We start from the raw sequence: 24609 nt of genomic DNA, 5'->3' as shown, positions 1-24609 counted from the left end.
TATATGTATCCTTAATACATGTTAAAACACTTGAATACAATGTATATATCCTGAGATGCATGTATGACGCGACGCAAGGCAACGCACCAAGTCATGATAAGTTAGGTAATATTGCAAACTGGTATGTATATAAGTAATTAACTCCTAAATTAGTAGAATTTCTATAATTTATCGAATATTTTAAAGAGAAAACAACACAAATCTCACTAGTTTAGGACCTAATTATGCGCCTTCACTTTAGATTTCTAAATTACCTTTCATATCACATTCACTTCACTAGATACATGCGGGTCAAATTAGGTGTAATTTGTTTCAGAAATATTGTATCCATCTCTTCGCCTCTCTACAAATGCATCTGAATTTCAGAATTATCTGGTATCAAAGATATATGTATTTAGTTTCTTTGGAAAAAAAATCATTTCAAGCCAACTATCGATCACACAAAGGAATTAGAATTAGGAGATAAGAGAGAGAAATATGCACCTTACTAAAGAGCGAATGAAAATCTCCGTCGCTGATTGGTAGTTAATGGTGGTCGCCAGTCAGTCTCAGTGCCCCCGGATTCCCTCCCTCAGACCCTCACTCACTTGGAAGATCATGGGCCTGGGTTAATCGGTTGGGCCTTACTATCAGTTTTTGGGCCTCTAAATATGCAGTGTTAAAAGAAGGAAAATTACATAAATTAGTACATTTTAACAAATATTACTGATTGTAGCAATATTTTTTATTTATTATCATTTATAATAATACTATGTTAAATCTGCGATATGAATTATGTATGCAATATATATGAATTGTAATTGTTTTTTGAAATATATTATGTTTCTTTGGAAAAAATTTGACACATTATATTATAAGTGTATTAAAATGTGTGATAAATGTATATCCATCATTAAAAGTTGTATTATATGTGAATAATAAATTTTTCTTTGTAATATATATTAAACTTGTACTATAAATGAATTAAAAGTGATCAAGTGGAAAAAAAATGTTACTGATATAAATGGTAAATATTTTTTTATTATAGTATATTTATGTAATTTTTTCTTAAAAGAAATATAAATATGGGAAATCAATATGTACATAATTGATTAATAAATTCAACCTCATATATATTAGGTCAAATATATAAATAGATCTCCGAACTTGTTAGGGTTTTCCCCTCAGGTATCTCAACTATGCTATTTTCCTATTGAATCATTGAATCACCCATAGTTTGTTCCTTTTAAACACTGTTGGTTGATGTGGAACCAGATTTTGTGAGGGGTATTGATAGATGAGACATACATATGTTGTTCCAGAACTCATTAGTTTAATTGATAGTGAAACTGTTCTAGAATAATTGTGTTTTATTTCAAGTCATTTGAACACATTAGAAACACATACAGTCTGTCTTCATTCCTTCAATCAAAACCATTACAATATGAACATAATTGAAGGCATTTACAGTAGAAAAGCTGATCAAAATCAGCCAACAATGTTTAGAATGAATAAATTATGGGTAGTTCAACTATTCAATAGGAAATTGACATTGTTGAGGTACATAAAGGAAAACATCCAACAAGTTTAGAAATTTGTTTATGAGTCCAACCTATATATTATAAAATGAGGTCACTTAGTTTAAGAGTTAGTTGAACCAAATAACCGTTTTGAAGTTTGATTATGTAAGAATAAAAAGATCAAACAACAATAATTGTTGATCATTGTCTTTTCTACTTAACATGAGAACTGAGCTTCTGCAAGTTTAGCAACAACCCAGCCTCGTCTTCCCTGCAACTATGTATGATTTCACACATGCATCCACAATTAGCAAGAAAATCATTCATCGGTTCCTAAATCAACAAGATAAGTTTAGGTATACGAGGTAATTACTTTAACCGTGATAGAGGCTTAATAGATATTTAGATAACTATAATGGGGCATAATTTATTTTTCTCAATCGCTCTTTGGTATTCGGAAGTGGAAAGCGAACTGCTGACTGTGGCCGAAAAGAGAGGTTCTGTCTTTCTTCATCCAAGTAAGAAAAAGATGGGACGCTCGCAGACTGGAAGTATTTTTTGCGCAAGCCGTACATATTGCGTTAACAATAATGGGGGGAGGTGGTTTTGGTTAGTTAAATATAAGTTGTAGTTTGAGTCTTCTAGTTAAATGTGAACTTCATACCACATACATCAAAACTGCTTAAACTTGAGCCACAAAATCCAAACCAGCAATGGAATTACGGATGTTCGTGGTTCGGTTATTAATTAAAATCAAAATCAAATTAATCTAGTTGATTTTTAAATTTTTAAAACCAAACGAAACGAAACAAAAAAAAAAAACCATTGGTTTGGTTGTTATTTGTTTGGTTCAGTTTTTCTGGTTTATTTGGTATGAAAGTAATAATTTTTTTGAGGATGTACGTGTTTCAATAGACACAAACATCAACTACGTGAACAATCTACAAAAAAAAAAACTAATATCAGTTCAGTGAAGACATTAAGCAATATTAGAGTTATCACTACACAAACAAAGTGTTTCATTTAATAGAAAGTATGATTATTTTATGTGACGTACAATAGGTAAAGACTAAAATAGATTTTGATGGACTTGGATTTGAGATTGTTATACTTGGGTTAAAGTGTTGGACTTAAGAAAATGATAAAGTTAAGGACTTAAGTAAATTAAAATTTAACAAAAAAAAATTTAATTTATTTATAAATAATTACAAAATTTACATATCGAATCTATTGGTTCGGTTTGATTATTTTTGGAGTTATTTTTTGGTAAAACCAAAACCAAATCAAATAGTAGCAGTTTTCAACATTTAAAAACCAAGTCTAACCAAACTAAATCAAATATTATTTTTTTAATCGGTTTGATTTGAATTGCGATTTGATTTGATTGTTAACAATAACCATAAACAACCCTAAATGGGATTAAGGTAACTCCTTATCTTTATGGATAGTTGAGAGTAACGAGGTAATTTGCCTTCTCCATCTTTATGCGTAGTTGGTTCCCACTTCTCCATACATATAATAGAACTAGTGAAACTATTCGCGCTTCGCGCTATTATATAAAATATTTATAAAATAATAATATGAAATATGTAATATTTAGATTAGTATCGAGTATATTAGATAATATTAATATTTCTCCTCGTCTGCGATATCATAGACTTTTTTTAAACATATAAAATATATTTATTTATTTTGTGTGTGTGTATATATATATTTATATATATATATATATATATATATATATATATATTGTATTAGGTTGAAAATATTTTATATGTTTCAATTTTCTATATCTTTTGTAGGAGTACTAATGTTCTATCTTTTGTAGCACTATTAATGTTTTGTTCAAACTTTGATTTCGTCAAAATAAAATTGATTATTTTTTAATTTTATTATTACATTTACTTATTATAATTTTTAATTAAATATTTATAAGACTTACAAAAAATAAAACATATAAAAGTTATGAATAATATTGAATATCAAATGTTACAAGTAAGATGAAGAGACATGAGTTATAAATAATTCAAATGTATTACTAATTATGTATTGATTTTATTTGTAAAATAAATAAATAAAAATAAGAGATGAAAACACAAAAAATGAAGAGAGAAAATATAATAATTGGTGACTAAATAAAAATTATAAATACATTTCGAAGAAAAAAAAAGGTGACAGATTATTACATACACAAAAAATGACATCATGAAAATAATATTTTATTTTTTAATTACTTTTTTTATAATTATAATAAAAATGAAACTAATCATCATAATTTTGATGTTATTGTTAAAATGAAATAATTATGTTAATTTTTTTCATAACAAAAAGAAAGTAGAATACTAAAAGAATCAAATGATTAGCATTAACAATATATACATTTAGCTAAATTATTTATATAAATCAAAATTTAAAAAACTCTAGCAAAAGTAACTAAGTTGCTAATATAATTCAAAGTGAAAAAATAATCTCTAATTATGTTTCATTTTTTTCCCTTTTCTACCATCTTTCTTTGCAAAGAGATCCACCATCATGTTTTGATCTATATGTTAAACTCTTCATTATATGCGACCAAATGAATTAACAAAATCATATATCAATTAAAAATAATCATGTCAAAAGAAAGAACAAAATATAAACTATATTTAATATATTTGTATATCATCTTTTCAATAGAACTAACAATACTAAATAATAATTATTTCTTGAAATCTAACAAATATTATAATCAAACTATATTATATCTGGAAAACTAATTACTGAAAGAGCAATTGCATACGGACAACACATTGTTAAAAATTACAGAGATTTTTTAAATTATACTTACTTGATAAATTATAATACAAACATAAATAATAATAATTAAGCATGTCTAAGTACATAAAAATAAATAAAAAAGACTTTAGAATGAAACTTTTTTTTTGTTACAAGTTAGTTAATTCACAAAAAAGTATGATGAAGAAGAGAAATTATAACTTTGTATGTGAATCTTCATGAAAATTAAATATGAATTTATATAGACAAAATAAAGAAAATGAAAAAATAAGGACTTGAGAATGATATATTTATTAACTTCATGTACTTTTTTCTTGTTACATATTAATTTGATTCACAAACCAAATACTAATTTATATAGACAAAACTAGAGAAAATAAAAAATAAAAATTTGCAATGAAATATTTCTTAGTTTAATGTACTTCTTTTTTGTTACAAACCAAACTTATATGATGAAAAGAGAAAGGACAATTATAAATGTGAATCTTCATGAAATTAATATGAATTTATAGGCAAAATAAAGAAATACCATAAGACATCATAAACTTACAAATTTAATTTGGAGGTTATGAACATAAAAAAATGAGAGTTATGAATATTATTAAAAGTAAAAATTAAAGAGGAGCAAGTCATGATTAATAACTCCTAGTGAATAAATTAAAAAAAATACTTAATCTGTAAAAAAATATATTATGATTTCATGATTAGAAGTGAGAGAAACAAATAGAAAAAAAATATAGAGAGTTTTTTAATAAATGTTTCTACATTAATAAAATATTTATTTGTATAAATAAAATAATATATTTTTTGTAATAAAGTAATTAATTTAAATTTTAAAAAAGTCAAAAATAAATAAATTATATTTCTCCTTTTATTATAAGTGAGATAAATAAATAAAAAAGATGAAGAGTTTCTGTTATAAATGATCCTCCATTAATAAAATATTTATTTGTAATAAATTTTAGTAATCCTTTTTATGATATAATAATTAATATATTTAAAAAAAAGAAAAAAAGAAAAAAAGAAAAAAAACTAAATGCAAATGAAGGTCACAGAGAGGTACCACGTCACCTTGTTAATAATAATAATATATATATATATATATATATATTAATGATTGATTGATTTACTTGTATTAATTATTAACCAAAATATACTTATGTAGGCTGTAGAAATTTTATAAAACATAGAAAAGAGAAATAATTGTTTGAGAAGACGAGTTCTCGTAGGCGTAGGAGTTCCATTATCACACCAAATCGATCGATACATAAAATAAATATTTTTATGGTTACCTAAGCATAAATTTATTGTAAACTATGGTTTTATATGCTGAATATTGATGAACTAAAACTCACATGTATCTCTTAAACCCTTGTTCTAACTTCCCAACGTCTACAATGGAGTCTCTACTAGGGTTTATCGAACCATCAGCTGACGAAACTGTGGAAGGCAACTCTCTAGCTCTCAAATTGGTGCCATGGATAAGCTGGGATGAATGGAACTCTATTCGAGATTCCCTTTTCTCTTCTTCTCCTCAATCTGTTGCTTTTGCTCTTCAAAGGGTAACATCCAATACAAAGACTTTTTTTTTTCTTCCTTCCGATAAAACTGAATGGATACTTATTATTTTTTTGGATATTAGATATCGACCTGGAGGAGCAGAGGATGCATTCCTGTCGCAGTGGATGTTACAGCTTCAATTATAGAAATTCAACAGAAAGATTCCTTTTTTAGGTGATCCTTCATTGATTTTTTGTTTGTTTGTAGATAATCAAAGGGTATTCAATTGTTTATTAATTTGCAATGTCGATTTATCCTTTCTGTTTTTCACTTGGGCTTGTTAATGTGAACCTTTTTCTTTGCTATTCTTTTGCAGGAAGGACCTAGGTGGAAATGCTCTGCAGTCAGAAGAAATGCTTTCAATGCTATATTGTATGGCAATTATGAGGTACTTTTTATTTACTACTTGCTTTTTCTTGTTTCGAAATCTCCCTCCATTTGTATGGCTTATGAGAATGACTTTTTTTCCACTTAAGTTGTATTACTTGTGTTAATACAACTCACCATCAATAAGTTATGATGCTATTTACTCTATAATATCTTCTAATTTTTCATTCCATATAGTAGAAAAAAAGACTCAATTAGTGTTGTTATCTGCAGCTTCCTTGTTGCTGCAGATCTTCTATAGTTTGAGCATGTGATGCTTCTCCCAGTGTCCTTGATAGTGTTATTTAATTTAATATGAAAATACAATTGGATGAACACTGAGACTGTTACTATGATTTAAATGGTGGAACTTTAGGATAGTAGCTGTGTGTGGATGAGTTTGTATTTATAGCAACCAAAATCAGTATAATAATGGTAACTACTTTTCCAGGCTTGTAAATGGTGTTGTTGAGAAGACCCGAAAGAAGGCAGAAATTTCGATAGCTGAGGCTGCAAATGCTATTGGCATTCCGCGTATGCTGATTGATGTTCGCCATGGTTAGTGTTGATGTGTATTTGCAACTTTGATATGAAAGTTGTTGATTGTTAAAAGTAAGTCATCTATACATAGTATTGACCAGAGTAAATTTCTGTTACTGCCTTTGTGAGTGAGTAACCAAGTAAGATAGCTATCAAGATGGCACTTTATGTTCTGAATCTGTTGTAGGCTTTAAAAAACCGAGAAGCTTATGCCGTGTGTTGCTTAATTTTTGCATCAGTTAACAATGTTTGTCTTGCTACGACTTATGATTTTGTAACTGAATTCTAATGTGAAGAAGCTGATTTATTAACATTGGTTAATATTTCCTTGTAGAGGGCTCTCATCGTGATCTTCCTTCACTGCAGTTGGTCCGTCTTGCCTCTACCAAGGTCGATATCTTCCTTAGTCTCTATAATTTTTTGCTTAATATGTACATCTCTTAAATTTCACGTACAGTTGAAGACTTGAAGTTGTGACTCCTCCTGAAGTTCCCTTCCTTTTTAAGATTGATGGTTGTATTCATAATGGATTTTCTGTTATCAATACTAAGATGTATTCTGGTTTATAATGGTAAATCTAATTGGAGGAGGCACAAATTTATATTTGCTTAGAAAGAAAGCCTAGAAATGTCCCTGCCAGGTGATAACATGCATGTGGCAGATCTTCTGCTTCAGCAATAGATTTTTCTCATTCTCTACTTATCAAAAGATGATTGTTTCTGGGAACTATATATAGATGTGTCTACGAGGTATCCATCCAGAAAAAAAAACGAGATGAAGCTGTGAGGCTTGTGCCATTCTTGATGCTCCCCTTTCAGCCTGAGCTATACTGAATAAACATACTTCAAAACCCTGGTAGAATTGTGTTGCAATGGAGATCCTCTTGAATAGTGCTCATTAATTTCCATTTAATGTTGTGGCTTTTGTAGGATCTGCGGATTATGCTACAATCTTTTTGGATTACTGAAAGGCCTCTAGCTACCAATCGTCAATCATGATTCTTACAACCTTTATACATTAACATTGAACGAATTCAGCTAGATAAAAATCTGTTTAACAAAAATAAGTAATAAATCAAAGGAAGGAAATGAAGACTAGTGATAGTACGCAATCAAATTAGGATCAGACTGACGAAAAGGACTAATTCATAATTTTTCTGTTTTTTTTGAGTAATTTTAAATCCCACTTTAATTTTCCCCATATTTTTCTATGGGTACATATTTGTCCATATGGTTGAACATATAGTCCGAATCACTTTTCACAGGTGAATTTGATGAGCATTGTGTGTCCCCGAGGTCCGTGAATAGGCCTAATGTTTTCTGATTCACGTGCTGCTAATTAGAAAAGACCTTGTGTATTGCTCACAGGTGAATTTGATGAGCATTGTGTGTTCCCCAGGTCCGTGAATAGGCCTAATGTTTTCTGATTTACGTGCTGCTAATTAGAAAAGACCTTGTGTATTGCTCAAAAGATGTTATTTAATGTATAATTTTCTTGTCATGCTCATATATATGTAAGAGAGAAAAAATAGGAAGTTTCAGCTGGATTATGTCTTAAAATGATAATAATTTCAGGCACTTGACTGGTTGAAATCATATTATTGGGAACCTCAAAAGAATGTAATTCGAAGGGATTCAACTGTCAACCTGAGGAATGAAATTAAACATAAACTGCTAGAGATGGCTTTCTGTTTGAAAGTGAAGCAGACTAACAGTTCACATACTTTGGGAAAACGTGAGTGAATTTTCCTTATTCTTATTGCATTGTGGTGGTTTTGCCATCTGATGTTACTCATTAATCAGTTTTCTTGCATCTGATTGCTACAATGCTTGATTTCTATTACATTGTAGTGTTTTCTTAGCACCTGTTGGTATGACCAATAAATTAATAAATTATGTTCGGTGCAAAAAATTCCATGTAAAGATGCAGATGTAGCTAAATCAAAGAATTAAGTTGTCATAAATCGTGTTAACTTTAAATTTATGGGATTTGAACTTTGGTCCTTTTCACTTCAAAAGACTATTGGTAGACAATATAAGACATTATGCTTGCTAAGAAGCTGAGATTGTTGACTCTCTCAAATAGATAGCTGAATTTTATAAACTTTTCTTAGCTATGCAGGGGTGTATACTGTGAACACCTAATTTTTGCACTATTTTAATTTCTCCTCAAGTTGACAATTTTTAGCTTAATTTTGTTTATTTCTACCCCTAGATCTTTTGGTTTTGCTCATGACCTTTGGCATGCCTGTTTATGGTGGTGCTTATCCTGACCGACCTCATAGACCCATATACTAGTCTCACAGTGTGATTGTGAGGTGCTCAACAAATGTGGGTACACGTGTGGGAAACTGCTCATAACTTGGTAGTTATGACAATCTAGAGCAGTGTAGGCGGCCAAACCATTTTCTCTTGAAGAGATTGGAAAATCTGATCTCATCCCTTCAGTTATTGCTCATAGGTGGTGACTATCTCTCTTATGTGTTGATCACAAGTCAAACTAACTCTTGTTGTTCTCATAACCTTCCCCTCTTCACACATACATTAATTCTACTATGCACAAAAAAAATAAAAAATCTTTTTGGTATTTTGTGAATGAGGGATGCAGTTAAAATGCACCAAAATTGGGAAATCAATTAAAATAAACCAAAATTTAGCTGAAAATTTTCAACTTCTGGAGAAATTAAATTAGGGCAACATATACTGCAAAGTTCTGTTGTACAGGGTTATTCTTATACCAAATTAGGTCGTAGATTGATTACCTGAAGTCAGTTCCTTTTTCCAAGTACGCACCTTCTACTTTTCTCACTTTATTGACCTACCTTTGTGTTGAGCTCTGTCACGTTGATCCAAATACACGATATTCCGTGGCAACATGGAGACTAAATGGTAAGTAATCGTATGTTCCATGATAAATTTGTTGTTTACATTCTGTGCTCTCTTACTAAATCTCATCAAATGTGAATTATTTCATAACCCAAGGAGAAAAATAGTACTCTTTAACCATTATCATAACCGCTCGATTGGAAATGGAACTTAGATCTCGATGTGACTGTATTATGTACAAAAGAAGTCAGGGAAGCTCTTGGACACTCTTTCCCACGATTGGAGTCATTTGAATTAAATTTCTCATGGATTATTGAACCACATGATGATTCTGATGATCAATGAAATGGGGTGAGAACCATGAGGATACAAGCCATTTCAACCATGAGCAAGAAATCACCTAGTGTTTTGTTTCGCTGGAATTTGAACATATGACCTCATGACCTTCATCCCACTTCATTGACCACTATCGCACAAAGTTACCCTGGTAAAGACCATGTTATTATAGTAACTACTAATATTTAATTCTTATTTTAGGTTGTCTAGGAACATTTAGTGACAATGCATGTCTATTTTATCGTGTCGTCAAAGTTGACAGGAATGTCAACCTCCAGAAGTAAATTAGTTTGAAGTTCAAAAATATTTTTTTAAAAAAAAACATGTCTATTGCATCAAGTCGTCAAAGTTGACAGTAAGTAATGTCAGCGACCAGAAATAAATTTATGTGAAGTTCAAAATAGGTTTGAAGGCTAATTTAATGGGTGGGTTATCAAGAGAAAGCTGCATTTCATAATATCCATCCTTTCAAGAAGGTGATGGTGTTATCAGTACATGACAACCAGACGATATAATTGCAGAACAAGTATAAAGAAAGGGTGTGAGAAGTATTTTCTGTACGGAAGTGATTGACATTATGACATTCCATATCACCTCTTACTGGGATTGTTTTTTTATTTTTATCCAATTCTTAAAAAATAACTAATGCAAATTTTCTGGCTTTCTTCTCGGTCATACATTTACTATTATCTGGGTTTTTTCAACAATTTTTGTTTGCTTGTACAGGAATGAGACTTGGGCAACTTTGTGCTAGAAACAAGTTTCTCCCTTTCATTTCTGGGAATCCACCATATTCTAAATCTTCTGGTAATTCTATTCAGCCTCAGATCTGTAACCTCATGATTCATTGGCAGTGTTCCTGCATCTACTTTATGAGCTTCTTTTGACCATCTTCTGCATATGAAAGTATTGGCACTTGACACTGATTTGCTATATCCACCTTAATGACCTGCAACAAGTTATTGAATAATGAGCATTAAAACATTATGACTATTAAAGCATCAGTAGCATATCAAATATATGCACCGATAATATTAGCATGTTAGTTCATTTATAAAACGGAAAAAACATCAGCATCTTAGTTCAATGAAAGAGTGAGATGAACTAGTGTATCCTTTGGGATTTACAAGTGTTCACACGGCAGATTCAGGGCTGTTCGGTCATCAGCTGCAATCATTTGGGATTTTTTAAGGTTTCATAAACTGTTCATTCAGCATCTTTTCTATTTGTTTATTTTCTTATAATTCTGTCTAGAGTCTAGTGTCAAAAAAATATATATTCTGTCTAGAGTCTAAATCTGACATTGACATTGACTTGGTAATTAGTTAATTAGGGTATAGAGTTACTTTCTGTGAAGTCGTGTATGATTTCTTAATTCATGAAGGTGTTTCATACTGGATTTTGCTTTTTGAAGGGTATATATTGTCTGTGACACTGTGTTCCAAAGTGCTTTATTATCAGCATATCTGGAATGCTGAATGTCCTGAGTTTTTCCAGAACAATTTGTCTCAGGTTCTAAGAAACAGATTACTAGAGCTATGAAGGCCATTCTGCGATTGTATACTTCCTCATCTTCAGAAGTGGCATCTGTGCTTTTGGAACTTATGCTGCAGTCAGTAGATTCCTTAAATTTTCCAGGGGACTCAGAGAATGCCCCCACAATCCATGAAACTGTTGACATGCACAGTGCATACGATGACTGGAAACCAATCCTGAAGAAATTGTCAAATAGAGAACCCGATTTGCTTCTGACTCTTCTCAGGGCAGCTCTAGACAAGATTGAGACTATGGGAGCCTCAAAGCATCAGCTTGGTAAGTGATGTATTCTGGCATTCCTTTACTTGGATGATTTTCTTGTGCTTGGTATTGTCGGAGTATCATGAATGCCTCTGTTGAAGATACATATATACTATATGAGACTGGAAACACGCAGATAGCTGTTATTCCTGTTCTTATGAGCAACTGGTTAATTTGGGACATTGCTAAAATGGCTACTGGGAGTTAAATAAGAATTTATGCCATGGATGCTGAAAATTTCAACTGCTCGTTAGTGTTTTATTAAGCGAGTGCTGAATTGTATCCTTGTTTGCGGGGGTTTCTTTCTTTCACAGATGTTGGAATGCAGCTTGCGGATTATCATTTATCACATACTATTTTGCTAGCTATTGTGTAACGATATTATTGTCATATTACAGTATTTGTTATGTCCAGTTTATCTAACAAGGGGAGGCACAAAAACATGAAAAAAAATTGTCTAGCTTAACTTACTGGGAGGATTTGCTCAGTCTACAGTAGTGTAAACTGCTCTTCAAACCCTGCTGTTTTCGTTTTACATATGTTTCATTCTTTAACTTTTTTTCCAAATCCACACCTGTATATGTGTGCCATCTTTTTGTGATGTTTCTCTCAGTTATATGATTTTCATTTGCTTCATGTAGTCGAATAGGTTTTAGCTTAATTTCCTGTTCATCATTGACTCATTTCTTCTACGGATTATTGTCAGGTGCAAATGAATCTCTTTTGATTGGACAATTATCTTACCTGTGTGAACAAATAGTTGCAAACCTGAAGACACTAAAGCCTCTTAACAATAATGATCTTGCTGCTGACGGGGAAGACTCTTCAAGAAAACTTAGTCTTCCAGAGGCAACGCTACAAGAACTATTACATAAATGTTTATTCTTGTCCTCTAACAACAACAATCAGCTGATGAAATCCGGTCTTGTTATTGCTCAGATGATTGGAAGGAACTCTTTCATCGATAAGTTAAATAAGCTCTGTTCACTGAGTGTATTTGATTCAGAGATTATTCACTCAGATCCTTCTACCAATAATTCAGAAAGCTTCCTACTATCCAGGGAAGAAGATTCTCTTCGCAAAGCTGCTCAGAAGCTTGAGCTAATTATGCGTCGAGTTGTAAAGGGCAATAAGATGAACACAACAGATACCGGGAGCCAATGGGTAGTTGCAAAAACATGGAAAGCATGCCCCATTGGTATGCTGCCCCATGCATTTGGTTCTACTGGTCGTCTTCCAATTCTTGATTTTGTTGATGATTCAGCAGAAGTTGCAAAATCATCAGACAATGAAATCCCAGAAACCAATAAATGTGGATGCAAGCGGGAGGCTGCTTCTGCGAATGAATGCTTGAATCCAAAGAAAATGAGGAAGACAGAGGAGCCTGGTGATAATCAGTACACAGAGAATATGGAGATTGGAAATGGCCATAACGACGTGCCTTTGGAAGGTTCAAAAGGCCACCTGATGATTGATGGTGTGTGGAAGAAGGTTTCAATAGAAGAGCTGCGTGATATTGCAGCAGCTGTGAAGATTTTTGATTTAACCAAAGCCTTGTGAGATGCCTTGCATGGGTTGAGGTGGATTCTTACAGAGCAAAATGAAAAGGGTTCTGTTTCTGTTGTAAATCTGCCACCAGTTTTGTAGCTTGTAATTTTCAAATATTTAAATTTATCTTTTTTACCTTCCTAACGATGCTGTTAGATTTTGTACTTAATTATACATTTTTAGTTGTGCTACAATTTAAATATTGTTCTATTCTAAATATTAGTAGCATTACGTGGATTGCATACACCAATAAAAAGGTATCGTTATCATTTAGTTTTTTTTTTTTAACTATTTCCCGCGCTTTTAGTAGAGTGAGTACACTCACTTTGTCATCCACGTATAGTTACCAAAGTAAGTTTTGATGTCAAGTTCAGGGGAGATTTGATGTATTTTATCTTTACTTTTTATAGTTATAGTTTGGTTCGAAATATATTCACTTCAGAAGAGGAGTGTCTGATTTTTATTTCTTTTTTTTATTTGATGACAATAATAACATATCCTGTGACATCCCACTGGGTTGTAAAGTAATAAAATCAAAATTTTCATTGGATTATGGATAAAGTGATTTAGTATGAGCCAACGCCCCATGGTATTGCTAGAACAAAAAAGCTCTATGCATAGATAGATCTTATAAATCACTTTTGCATGATAAACTCCAAAGGGCTAAGGTTTATTTTTGGCCATAGCAGTGAGTGAGCAATTCCAGCCATGAAGATCCAACAGATGTTTAAGATAAACAACACTAACATAATTCAGATACCAGAGGAAGATAAGTTCATATTCATCCTTCAGATTCCTCTCCATATGAACACACTATTGATTTCACTCAACGTTTGAAGAAACAAAGATTCTATGCCTATTTTACCGTAGCTACAATAATATACGACGAGTAGCTAGTGCATGTACATTCCATTATCCGTAAAAGATGATCTTGATGATGTCTTCTAGAGATCTCAAACTTCCAGCAAAAAAAAAGAAGTCAAACTCTCAATCAAAATCAATCATTCTGCACCTCAGCTTTCATCTGCATGATAGCCAGAGTTGAGTCAGTACAATATCCATAAGACTGAAATTGCAGAGGAAAAAGAAAGAGATGTTGGAAAATGCCAGACGTTTGAGTTATAACCATCAACCAGCAGATTGTGCAACAATTAGAAGAATGATGCTATGATAACTGTATACACGTTTAACTTTCAACAATATGATGCTTGTGGTGGGAAAAGAAAACACACATTAGGACTGGGAGGTGGTAGCTTTATAACACAATATTAATTAATAAGGTTATTCGGAATACTAAATATATGCTCAGCTTTGGGGTAAATATAATATGCCTCCTGCCTCGTGGTTCTTGATGAAAGAAGAAAAATACAAGGTTAAATTCAGCAGATAAAAAGAATTTCAACAGAACTACCTCATGAAATGTTGTAAGGACTATTGGGCATCATGACTTCTTTCGCAATGCAAAATGAAGAAGACGTTTTTCATCTGGAGAAGAAAAGGGCTGAATGTAATAAGCAGAAAGTGAATTTTTCTGTCCTTCGTCATGAAAATTTACATGCAAGAATATTTAGAAGTCAGCCTGATCCCCAACTGAACTCCATAAACGCAAGCACCTCACCATGCTGGTCTTTGAGGATAGAGTTTGCCATAGCCGTCCTCAATATATTTCTGATCTCTATCATCTAATGCTGTTAATTGTGTCAACTGAAAAAGAAGTAGCTAGGATTTGGAACCACCTCAGTTCCTTGATCAGCAAAAACCGTGCTCAATTGTAGATCTCTCCATCTTCAACCAACACCAAGCCTGATATTTTGTCCTTGTAATTCACAATGTTTTTATACTCTATGTATCTACCGGGCTAAGATTGATGTCAATGTACATGGAAGAGATATCTGAAATGATGGAAAAAATCTAAGTACCACAGGTAGATAGCTATCCATCCACGCTTGTCACCATAATCCTCTTCTTCCTCTTCAGGCGTGAATAAATGCTGTAAACAACTATCAGTCAAGAAGTAGGAGCATCCACCTCTGGTGACCCCAGTAACATGCAATCAACTTCTGCCTTTGATATGAAGCAGTAAGGTATAAGGGCATCACTCATGTTTGACACTTGAGACTCTTCCACATCGACATGCTATTTCAGCCATTGGAGTCACTTGAAAACCAGAATAATCAACCAAACAACCATTGAGCTTTTTCACTTTCAAGTTTCTATTTTGATCAATGGAATATTGTCTCTTTGCTTGCTCTAGGTGATGGCCTGTTCAGTTCAACAATAAAGTTGGCAAGGCCACCGCCACTCTATATAACTTATTGGATACTCCCGGTCTCTAGCCTAAGAACAGCTCACCTCCAGTCACCTAACAAGTAACAGTTAATCTTAGTCCTCAAACTCTGTATGTATTAGTCATTGCTATGTGAATCTCACAACTGTTTTTGCTTATGTTCTGTATCAATGCAAGGATGATTGATGGAACTTAATACCAAACTGTAAGCTGCTAAGTCTGAATGAGAGGAAGATAGAAAGGGGTTAACACTAAGTTTGGACCAGTTCAAATAGCAAACCTTCGAATCCAACAAGTCTAGTCCTTAATTCGGCCTACTAATAAGAAAGAATACTATGAGAAGAGCACGGCCCAGCTAGGAAGATTGAAGCTCACTTTCAAGAAACCATCCTAACCATATCTAGCACAAGAACAGGAGCACGAGCAGCATCTTAACCCACCAAATCAAAGACCAAATGCACACCACATGACAGAGATACCTATACTGTTCTCGTGCAATCACAAGTCTCATCAACGTCAACTATCAGTCTATCGCGAGTTGAAGGATTGATTGCCTATACACCTGTTATCTCCATTAAGGGTCAAACCCATAAATGCAGCTATAAAAAATTGTTAGGGCTTACCAAAAGCAACCAAGCTATAGCTACAAAAACCATATAGAGGACCCAGACACATATTTGATATGAACATCGGGGTCTAATCCTCTGGCTCATCTAGACTTTATTCAATCATATTGTCTTTTGCTCATCCATAGTGCTTTGTAGTTAATTTTCCCACAAGGATTGAGGACCACCGGACCGCAAGCAAGTGGGAGCTCATTGGGCATGGTTATCAAAATCTGTTGTCCCTTTTTGAGTCAAAAAAGAAGCAGCAAGAGATCTGAGTTCACAATGACTAAGTTCCTCACTAGTCAACATCATCAGTCAACTCTGAAGGAAGAGAGAGAAACACTCAAAGGGCTTCATATAGATCATCAGCCCCCTTTTCGATCAGCAACTAAGAGTCTAGGACCGAGTTGGATCATCATCATACCTACAAAGTTTATAACTAAGTGTTTAGCTGATTCAACATTTTCTCTTTCACCTATTACTTGGTTGCAATTTGAGAAAATGGTTTCCTTCTTTTACTTTTACAAAGAATATGATATAATACCATAATGGCCCTACTGGTAACTAACAAAGTTCTAGTCTCAATCCACCGACTTGCACAACAACTTAAAGAAGAAACCCACATTTTAAGCGAGCTAGAAGTCTACATGTAGGACAAAACAGAATATGTTAGATCTACATATCTGCTTAGTAATTAAGTCATTTGTATCCACTTCTAGCACTCAATTACCAAGAATTAAATAATGGAAGAAACGGATGTCATAAAACAGAGGATCAGTGATTACCGCATTGTGACGTTGTTTACCAAACCAGCTTTTAGTAGACATCAAGGCATTCACTAAATCAGACTCCATGGATGTCATATCTCTATCAGGTTCACGCAAATCAGTGTAATAAGAATCATAGCCTGTAACAAGAGACAATTGTATTGACAAAAGATCACGAGCCAACTTTGATAGGACAGGATATCGGGGACTTGCAGCTTTCCACCAACTCAGCACATCAAAGTTCTTGGTCCAAGGCACAATAGGTTCTTCCAGATAGCAATCAAGTTCTGACTTTGGTGGTTGACTAGTTGTTTGGATGAATTTGCTAAACTCATCTGAACAGTCAAATCCAAAACTAGGATCATTAACAACTTCCATCGGCTCAAGGAGATCTTCACTCGTACCAAATTCATCAGAAATGAGATCTTCACCCGTATCAGAATTGTCAGAATCTGAATCGCTCATAGGGTACTCCATTGAGGACCTGTGCACCACATAGTCATCGAGAAGCCTTTGGATGGCCTCCAAAATAGATGATAGCGGTAAAAGATCATTACCTTCATACTTCAAGAAACAGAACTCTAAGTACTTCACTTTGTAGCGTGGATCCATAATAGTAGCTAGAGCCAACACCAAATACATGTGCGTCCAATACTTGCCAAACTTTTTCAGCATAATATTGGCTAAACTTCTAGCAAATTCATCTGAACTCATGGAATCTTTCATCAGATTAATTCGAAGCTTATTAAGATTGTGGAAGTAAAGGCCTGCACTGGGTCGCTTTTCCATAAATAACACTTCTGCTGCAGTATAGACATGTCCTACAAGTTTACATACTTCCTTAACTTTCTCCCACTCTTGGGGAGAAGGTATATCATAATCCTTATAATCATCTTTCTCAAGTATTCTCCTTTAGCCTCTAATTCCAATGCTTCCTGTAGTTTATGAAATGTCACATTCCACACTGGTAGTGATTTGCCCCAAAATACTAAGAGACGAATGTCATTAATTATATCCTCTATCATCCCAAATGCTTTTTTCACCATTGAACTAAAAATGTCTGCATTACAAGATACACGAAAAAATTGTCCATCTAGCTGGAGTCTTTTCTTTTCAAGAAGTTTACTTTTAATGACATCAACAATCTCATCAAAGTCCAGATAGCTATGCACAGTGACAGCACATATTTTATCTTCAATACCAAAATCTGAAAGACACTGAATTGTCTCACCAACATAATCTCCATATGCCTCAAGAGACCTAAAACTAACAACCCAACTTCTTAGCTTCCAGTTTTCGTCAATGAAATGAACTGTTAAGCAAATGAAATCAGAAAAAGATCCCCTAAAATCTGAGGTAGAGCAGTAGCCAAAGCCATTGAATTTTTTATATTTTAGCCTCTCAACTGAGAGGCTAACTCGTCCATTCAAGCTTCTCAAAATTTCTTTAACTTTTGCTCTCTCTTCCTCATACAATTTCAAGCAATACCGTGAGAGAATGGCAGATGAAGGATGAAATTTAGGATTAAGATAAACAATAAATTTTCTGAAGTACATGTCTTCTACTGACTTTGGAGGTGTACCGGATTGACAGAAAAACTTTGCCAAAGCACGATAAGCTGTTTCTTCATAGATAACTTGCTCCTCCCCAATATTAGTACTGTTCTCGTCCCTAAGATTTGCATTTCTTGGTCCACATTCATGACTTTTCCCCTTTTTTGATACATCTGGAAAACAAAATAAAGAACCACTTTACAGTCTATTTGGTTGGAGAGATAATGAAACATAATGCAAGCATAACGTTCCATATAAAATAATAGTATTTGGGTGGCAGATTAGGAAAATAATCTGAATAACTCATGCAGTTTTTGGTTGACTGTATAAGAAAAAAAAACAATCGCCACATAACTAATCTAATGGCTGACGATATTAAATAATAATCACATTAAGTTATGCGAATTGTTATATTATTTCATACAAGATAGAATGTGAAAAATAAACTTGTTAGCAATACAAAGATAAAAGTACTTAAAGACAAAAGTGTACTTAAAGTAAGCAATCCCACATTATTTCCATGTAGTACTATTCACCACATAATAACTCCTAGACTATTCACTGAATAATAATCACTTCTAGTTTGATTCACAGCAAAAAAATCTTGGTTAACTACTATGTGGACCAAATGACGTGTTAATGCGTAGATACTTACATTATGAGAGTGGAGATATGACAGTGGTATACAACTAAATCAAGCAAACGAAAAGAAGAATACCAGATCCAGGAAAGAAGTCATGGAGTGTTTTCCGCTTTCCATTAGTCATTTCAAGTTCATAAACTGCACTTGAGATTAATCAAATTAGAAGCTTGACGCATAAAAGATATCACATTTCATATGTGGGTACACTATCAAAATTTGCTCAAATTGAAAGTTCTTTTCTTCAACTTTCTTCTATTTATGACAGTTTTTCTGTGGGATTTTGTCCAAAGATCAAATACATTGCATGAATTGTGGCATGATATGAGTACCCAACTCCAATATGGATTTGACATGGGCATGGTCAATTTTTAAGACTATTTTGGAAAAACTATATGAAGTACCACTACTTGTGTTCAGCTATTTTTAGGTGAGTACGTCTAAGAAGATGAAGTATCAATCCCTTGATAAAACACTACTTTTGTATGATTTATTAAGTTTAAAAGATTGTACCACACAACAGTCTGAATATGAAGTTATTAAATTCCATTGACTATAACATACACATTCTTAAGTTAAAAATGTCCAAAGGTGAAGATGGAAGTATGGGATCCACAACAGGTCACATGAAAATGGTGGCTAATGATCCTGTATCAATTCCTTCTACTGTTTATTTCTCCATAAAAAATCATGTAACACATTTTATTTTTTCAAGAGTCAAGTTGTGTGATTATCATTTAAAACACCAGTAATCACTTATTAATTTAAAACACATTCATTTATTCCGAAGTTACACCTAAATTGTATAAGCTTATTTCAATAATATCCCTTAGTTACGCCTTATCAATCCCATGTACCCTTCTATTTGGAGTCTCACATCGGTGGGACAAGGACTTCTCGGTCTCCTAATTTGGTCTTGAGCAATCCTCTCCTCATGAGCTAGATTTTGGAGTTGAGTTAAGCCCAAAATCCATTCTTTACCATGGTATCATAGTTATACTCGTCCCAATTCATTATCTCGGATGTTGGCTCCCCCGGGTTGTTGGAGTCTCACATTTGCGAGACCAGGTTTAAATGATCTTGGGCAATAGCTAGCTTATGCAGTTGAGTGAGACGCAACGTCTATTTCTTTATCAACCCACCAAAACTCTTCTTTACACATCTTGATACCAACTAGTTATTTGCTAATACTATTCTTTTATAATAGTAGTATGCATGCGAGCTTGCATGCAACTCAACTAGTTCCACAAGATGCATGTCACCTCCCACCAGAACTCAACTAGTTCCACAAGATACATATCACCTCCCACCAGTAACAAATACCATATAACTCTGTCTTCCAAGGCTAGAACAGATGGAAAAAAATCACCAAGTGTTTTGTTTATGCTCGAAATTGAACCTGAGAGACCTCACCGTGCTTATCCTATCTCTCTCCGGTGCAGTTGTTCGCTAATCTCGGTTAAAAAACTTTCACATTCAATTGAAAATAGAATCAACAAATTATACTAATCAGATGTCAGTTTAACTCAAAAAAAAATCACCTAAGAAGTCACTTCTACTTTTTTCTTTTTTTAAAAAAAAAACTTGAACCAGCTTGAGAGTTCAAATGCTAAACAAAATCCAAATGATATCAACTGTGTTCTCACTCCCCAATGGAAAAAATACTACTCCAACCCAAACTTACCCCTTTTTATGAGTAGAACCCTAGGAGTTAGGCGAACAGCAGCAATAAGTTCATATAAACAAACGAGAGGAGATTTATTACAAAGAACAGAGATGACTTACCTGATTATATGCAGAGAGAGAGCTTCGTGAATGCAGAATCAACAACGAGTTATGGCGTCTACAGTCTCTACTCTACCCTCATATTCATGCCTCCATTTACGCCCGGGAAAATATGAAGAGCCGCCGCCGACCAACGATACCAAATTATTAATTTAAATTAAATATTAATTATAATTTATTTTATTTGTAATTCATATTAACTATCTCTTTTTTTTTTTTGATATATAATAATTCATTTTCGATATATAATAACTCATTCAATATATTAATGTATAAAATTTATTTGTGTTTGTATAAAGTGAGAGAAAAGTGTATATACAAATAAAAATACATATTTTTATTTTATACGCTTATAATTAGATAAATATAAATCTTATTGTACAAATTATAACGTAGAAATGAATTTATACAAAATTGAAATATTTGTATAAAATTGAATGTATCTAGCATACAAATCAAAAGTTTCCTAACAAAGATAAAATTTCTTGGAGCATACAAATATAATTTTTACGCTTGCTATAAACAACTTTTTTTTTTTTATCGAGGGAGGTTCGTGTGAACCCCTCGGCGACATCTAGGCCTACCCCTGATTCGGGGCGCACGTCAAAACTACAATTTAATTTGAATAGTTCAATGCATGATTTATTTAGATATATAAATCCTAAATCTCTAGTTAAAACCGAAATAATTTATCACTATATAACAACTCATATTAATTAAAAATTCTTCTGTTTACTTATAACAGTAAGAAATTACAAAAATTATATATCTAGAGTATGGATTTGGAAAGAAAGATCAAAAATATATAATTACTAATTTACATGGTAAAAGAATAGTTCAAAACTTACCTTACAAATCTGTAGTCAAAACATAATTCGGTATAGAACTTTATATATTTAATATACAATAATATACATAAATTTGATATTTTAATTTTTTACAGAGACGTTTTCAAACTTGATATAAAGTAGTATACACATATACACAATGACATATGATATTATACATTTGTATACACACAAAAAAATAGACTTGCATGTGATCATTATTTCACTCCAACACAAGTAAAATAAATAATCATATATAGAAATTCAAAGATGAAGGGAGAATGAAATTCGTGAGAATATATATATATATATATATATATATAAATAAGAGAGAGAGAGAGAGAATGTGTGATTTGGGTGTGTAGAAAAAAGACAGGGAAATAGAGATATTAATGAGTTAGTGATGAAATTGATAAAGTTATTAAAAATAGAGAAAATTGTATATAATAGCAAACTAATAACCTCAAATAAATGGAGTAGCTAGAGTTTGATTTAATTGTGCTCCATAGCAAACATTGGCTAAAATTTGTCAGGCATCTCTCTCCTAAAAATCTCTCTCGCCACTCTCTGCTCGTCTCTCTCGCTTTATACACAGAAGTGTATAATTCTGTTTCTGTTTTGTAAAAAGCGAGAGAAAATTGTATATACACATGCAAAAACATATATCTTCGTGTTATACACTTAATTATACAATTTACAAACATTTTACTTCAATTCAATTGTAGACAAATGCAAATTTTATACAAATATTGCACAGAAAAAGGCCAACGAATTATACAATTGCAGTGAAATACAATTTTCTCTAGCTTTATACAACAGAAGTGTATATATTGTGTTTCTGTTTTTGTATAAAGCGGGAGAAAAACATATATCTTCTTGCTATACACTTATAATTATGTAATATACATACAATTGTGAATTATACAATTGCAGTGAAATACAATTTTCTCTAGCTTTATACAACAGAAGTGTATATATTGTGTTTCTGTTTTTGTATAAAGCGAGAGAAAAACATATATCTTCTTGCTATACGCTTATAATTATGTAATATACATACAATTGTGCATTATACAATTGCAGTGAAATAGGATAGCGAATTATACAATTGCAGCGAAATAGGCCAACGAATTATACAATTTAGGCCAGCGAATTATACACTTTATTTATTTTATTATAATAAAGTGGCAATTTAACCTATTTATTATTATTTTAATTGTGATAAGATATTTTAAAAAAAATAATTATTTTTTTAATGATAAATTTAGTTGAGTGATTTTATTGATATAAATGCTTAAGTTGAGTGATTTTATTGATATAAAGGTCTAAGTTAAGTGATTTTACTGATACAAGATAAAGTTGATTGATTTAACTAGATAAATTTTTAAAGTTCAGTGACCTTTCGAGATAATAACTCGGTTAATTGTTATATTGTAATAGTATTTCTTCTTATTGCACAATATTTCCACGTAGGACCTTCCTCTGAAAAAATAAAATAAAATGAAAAAATGATTAAAATGGTCCTTAATGTATTATAAAGGAGGATCAATGTGATCCTTTGACCTAAAACTAACAAATATATCAAAAAAATCAGGTTAACTTTAACGCCGGGTTCCACTTGCAAAAATAAACCGCGAAAACTTTCTCATCTCCTCATGAGTCATAACGCCAAAGGTGCCCTAATTTTCTCCATCTTCATGGTTTCATCATAGAATTATATATGCACTAAAAATACTTGCATTCTTCTATAATACCAAGGATGTTCATTAAAATAAGTGGTGAGAAAGAATCAACTCTATATTATGATAAGATTTTTGTTTTTAGATTTTATGATTTGCGTCTATTTTACTACTCTTTTTACTTTTTCTTTTATGATTTTCCATGTATCTTCTATGTAAAAGTATGGTCTTTTGTTAATTTTGAGTTTTTCTACAAAAGCATCGAGTGTTAGATAAGGGTCTAAAAACCTAAGCCTTTAATGTCGTATAAAATATTCACTAATGATCCCAAAAATATTATAGATAGGTGGTACTCATAATTTTTTTTTACAGATCGATGTTCGAGGCTGGATTTTTTAGTATTAAAATTAATCATATGGGCTGATGAAGCATTAACCAAGCAAGACATATGTTGGAGGAATGGTGGGCTATTTTGCTTATGTTGAAGCAAAAAATCTTAATTTAAAAGATTTGAAGCAGATGGTTGTTATATTAGGCTATATGAATGACTCGAAAATATTTTGGCATAAATTTGGAAAATTCGGTGATAGTTGGAGATTAGTATCTACTGAAGTAGAAGCTCTTTCAATTGAAAAATTAATCTCGAATGATAGAGTAGTTGAGTTGTATTTTAAACATTTGGACTCCTACATTAAAGTAGATTCAGGTGAGATTCCATGCTACATAAATTGCACATTAAATCAATAACATACAAAATGTGGTGACACATGCAATTCTGATGAGTTTGAAGATTCAGAAAATGAATTATCCGATGATAATGTCATCCTTGAAAGATATGGACAAAAAGAACAAAGCTTTGAGGATGGAAGAAAACTTATTAACGACGAAGTTCTGAGGAAATTGTCTAATGAAGATAAAGATTCAGATTGTGTGGAATCTGAAGATCAGAAGAGTTTGAATGGTGATTCTGATGATGAGTGCTTTCATTTTCCAAAGCATAACCCAAAAACTGAAGCAAAACAACCTACATTACCATTATAATATACATTTGTAAGCAGGGAGGAGTTCAAAAATATGGTATTAATTCAATAGGTTAAAGCTACGAAGAGTATTAGGTGGATCAAAAATGATGAAAAAAGAGTAAAAGCGAAGTGTAGAAATTCAAATTATAAATGGGTAATTATGGCATCGGTAATGCATCGAGACAAGACATTTCATAT

At 32.3% G+C, this 24609-nt stretch overlaps 1 protein-coding gene across 2 annotated transcripts; it reads left to right on the top strand.

The window, feature by feature from the left end:
- Positions 1-5406: 5406 nt before the first annotated feature.
- Positions 5407-13519, top strand: LOC101262228 (uncharacterized). Of its 2 annotated transcripts, none has more exons than XM_004243532.5 (9): positions 5407-5836; positions 5917-6008; positions 6151-6222; positions 6652-6758; positions 7075-7130; positions 8315-8474; positions 10628-10708; positions 11414-11713; positions 12405-13519. In XM_004243532.5, the coding sequence occupies exons 1-9, from the start codon at positions 5630-5632 to the stop codon at positions 13256-13258; spliced, it is 1929 nt and encodes a 642-aa protein (XP_004243580.1). In that variant the 5' UTR covers positions 5407-5629; the 3' UTR covers positions 13259-13519. The 2 variants fall into 2 exon arrangements, with proteins under 2 accessions (XP_004243580.1, XP_010323905.1); XM_010325603.4 differs by having other exon boundaries at positions 5456-5836; positions 11399-11713.
- Positions 13520-24609: the final 11090 nt, after the last annotated feature.

Source organism: Solanum lycopersicum, chromosome 7, assembly GCF_036512215.1.
Source record: "Solanum lycopersicum chromosome 7, SLM_r2.1".
Lineage (NCBI taxonomy): Eukaryota > Viridiplantae > Streptophyta > Magnoliopsida > Solanales > Solanaceae > Solanum > Solanum lycopersicum.
The sequence above is the reverse complement of the archived record's forward strand: the minus strand, read 5'-3'. Positions and strand labels throughout refer to the sequence as shown.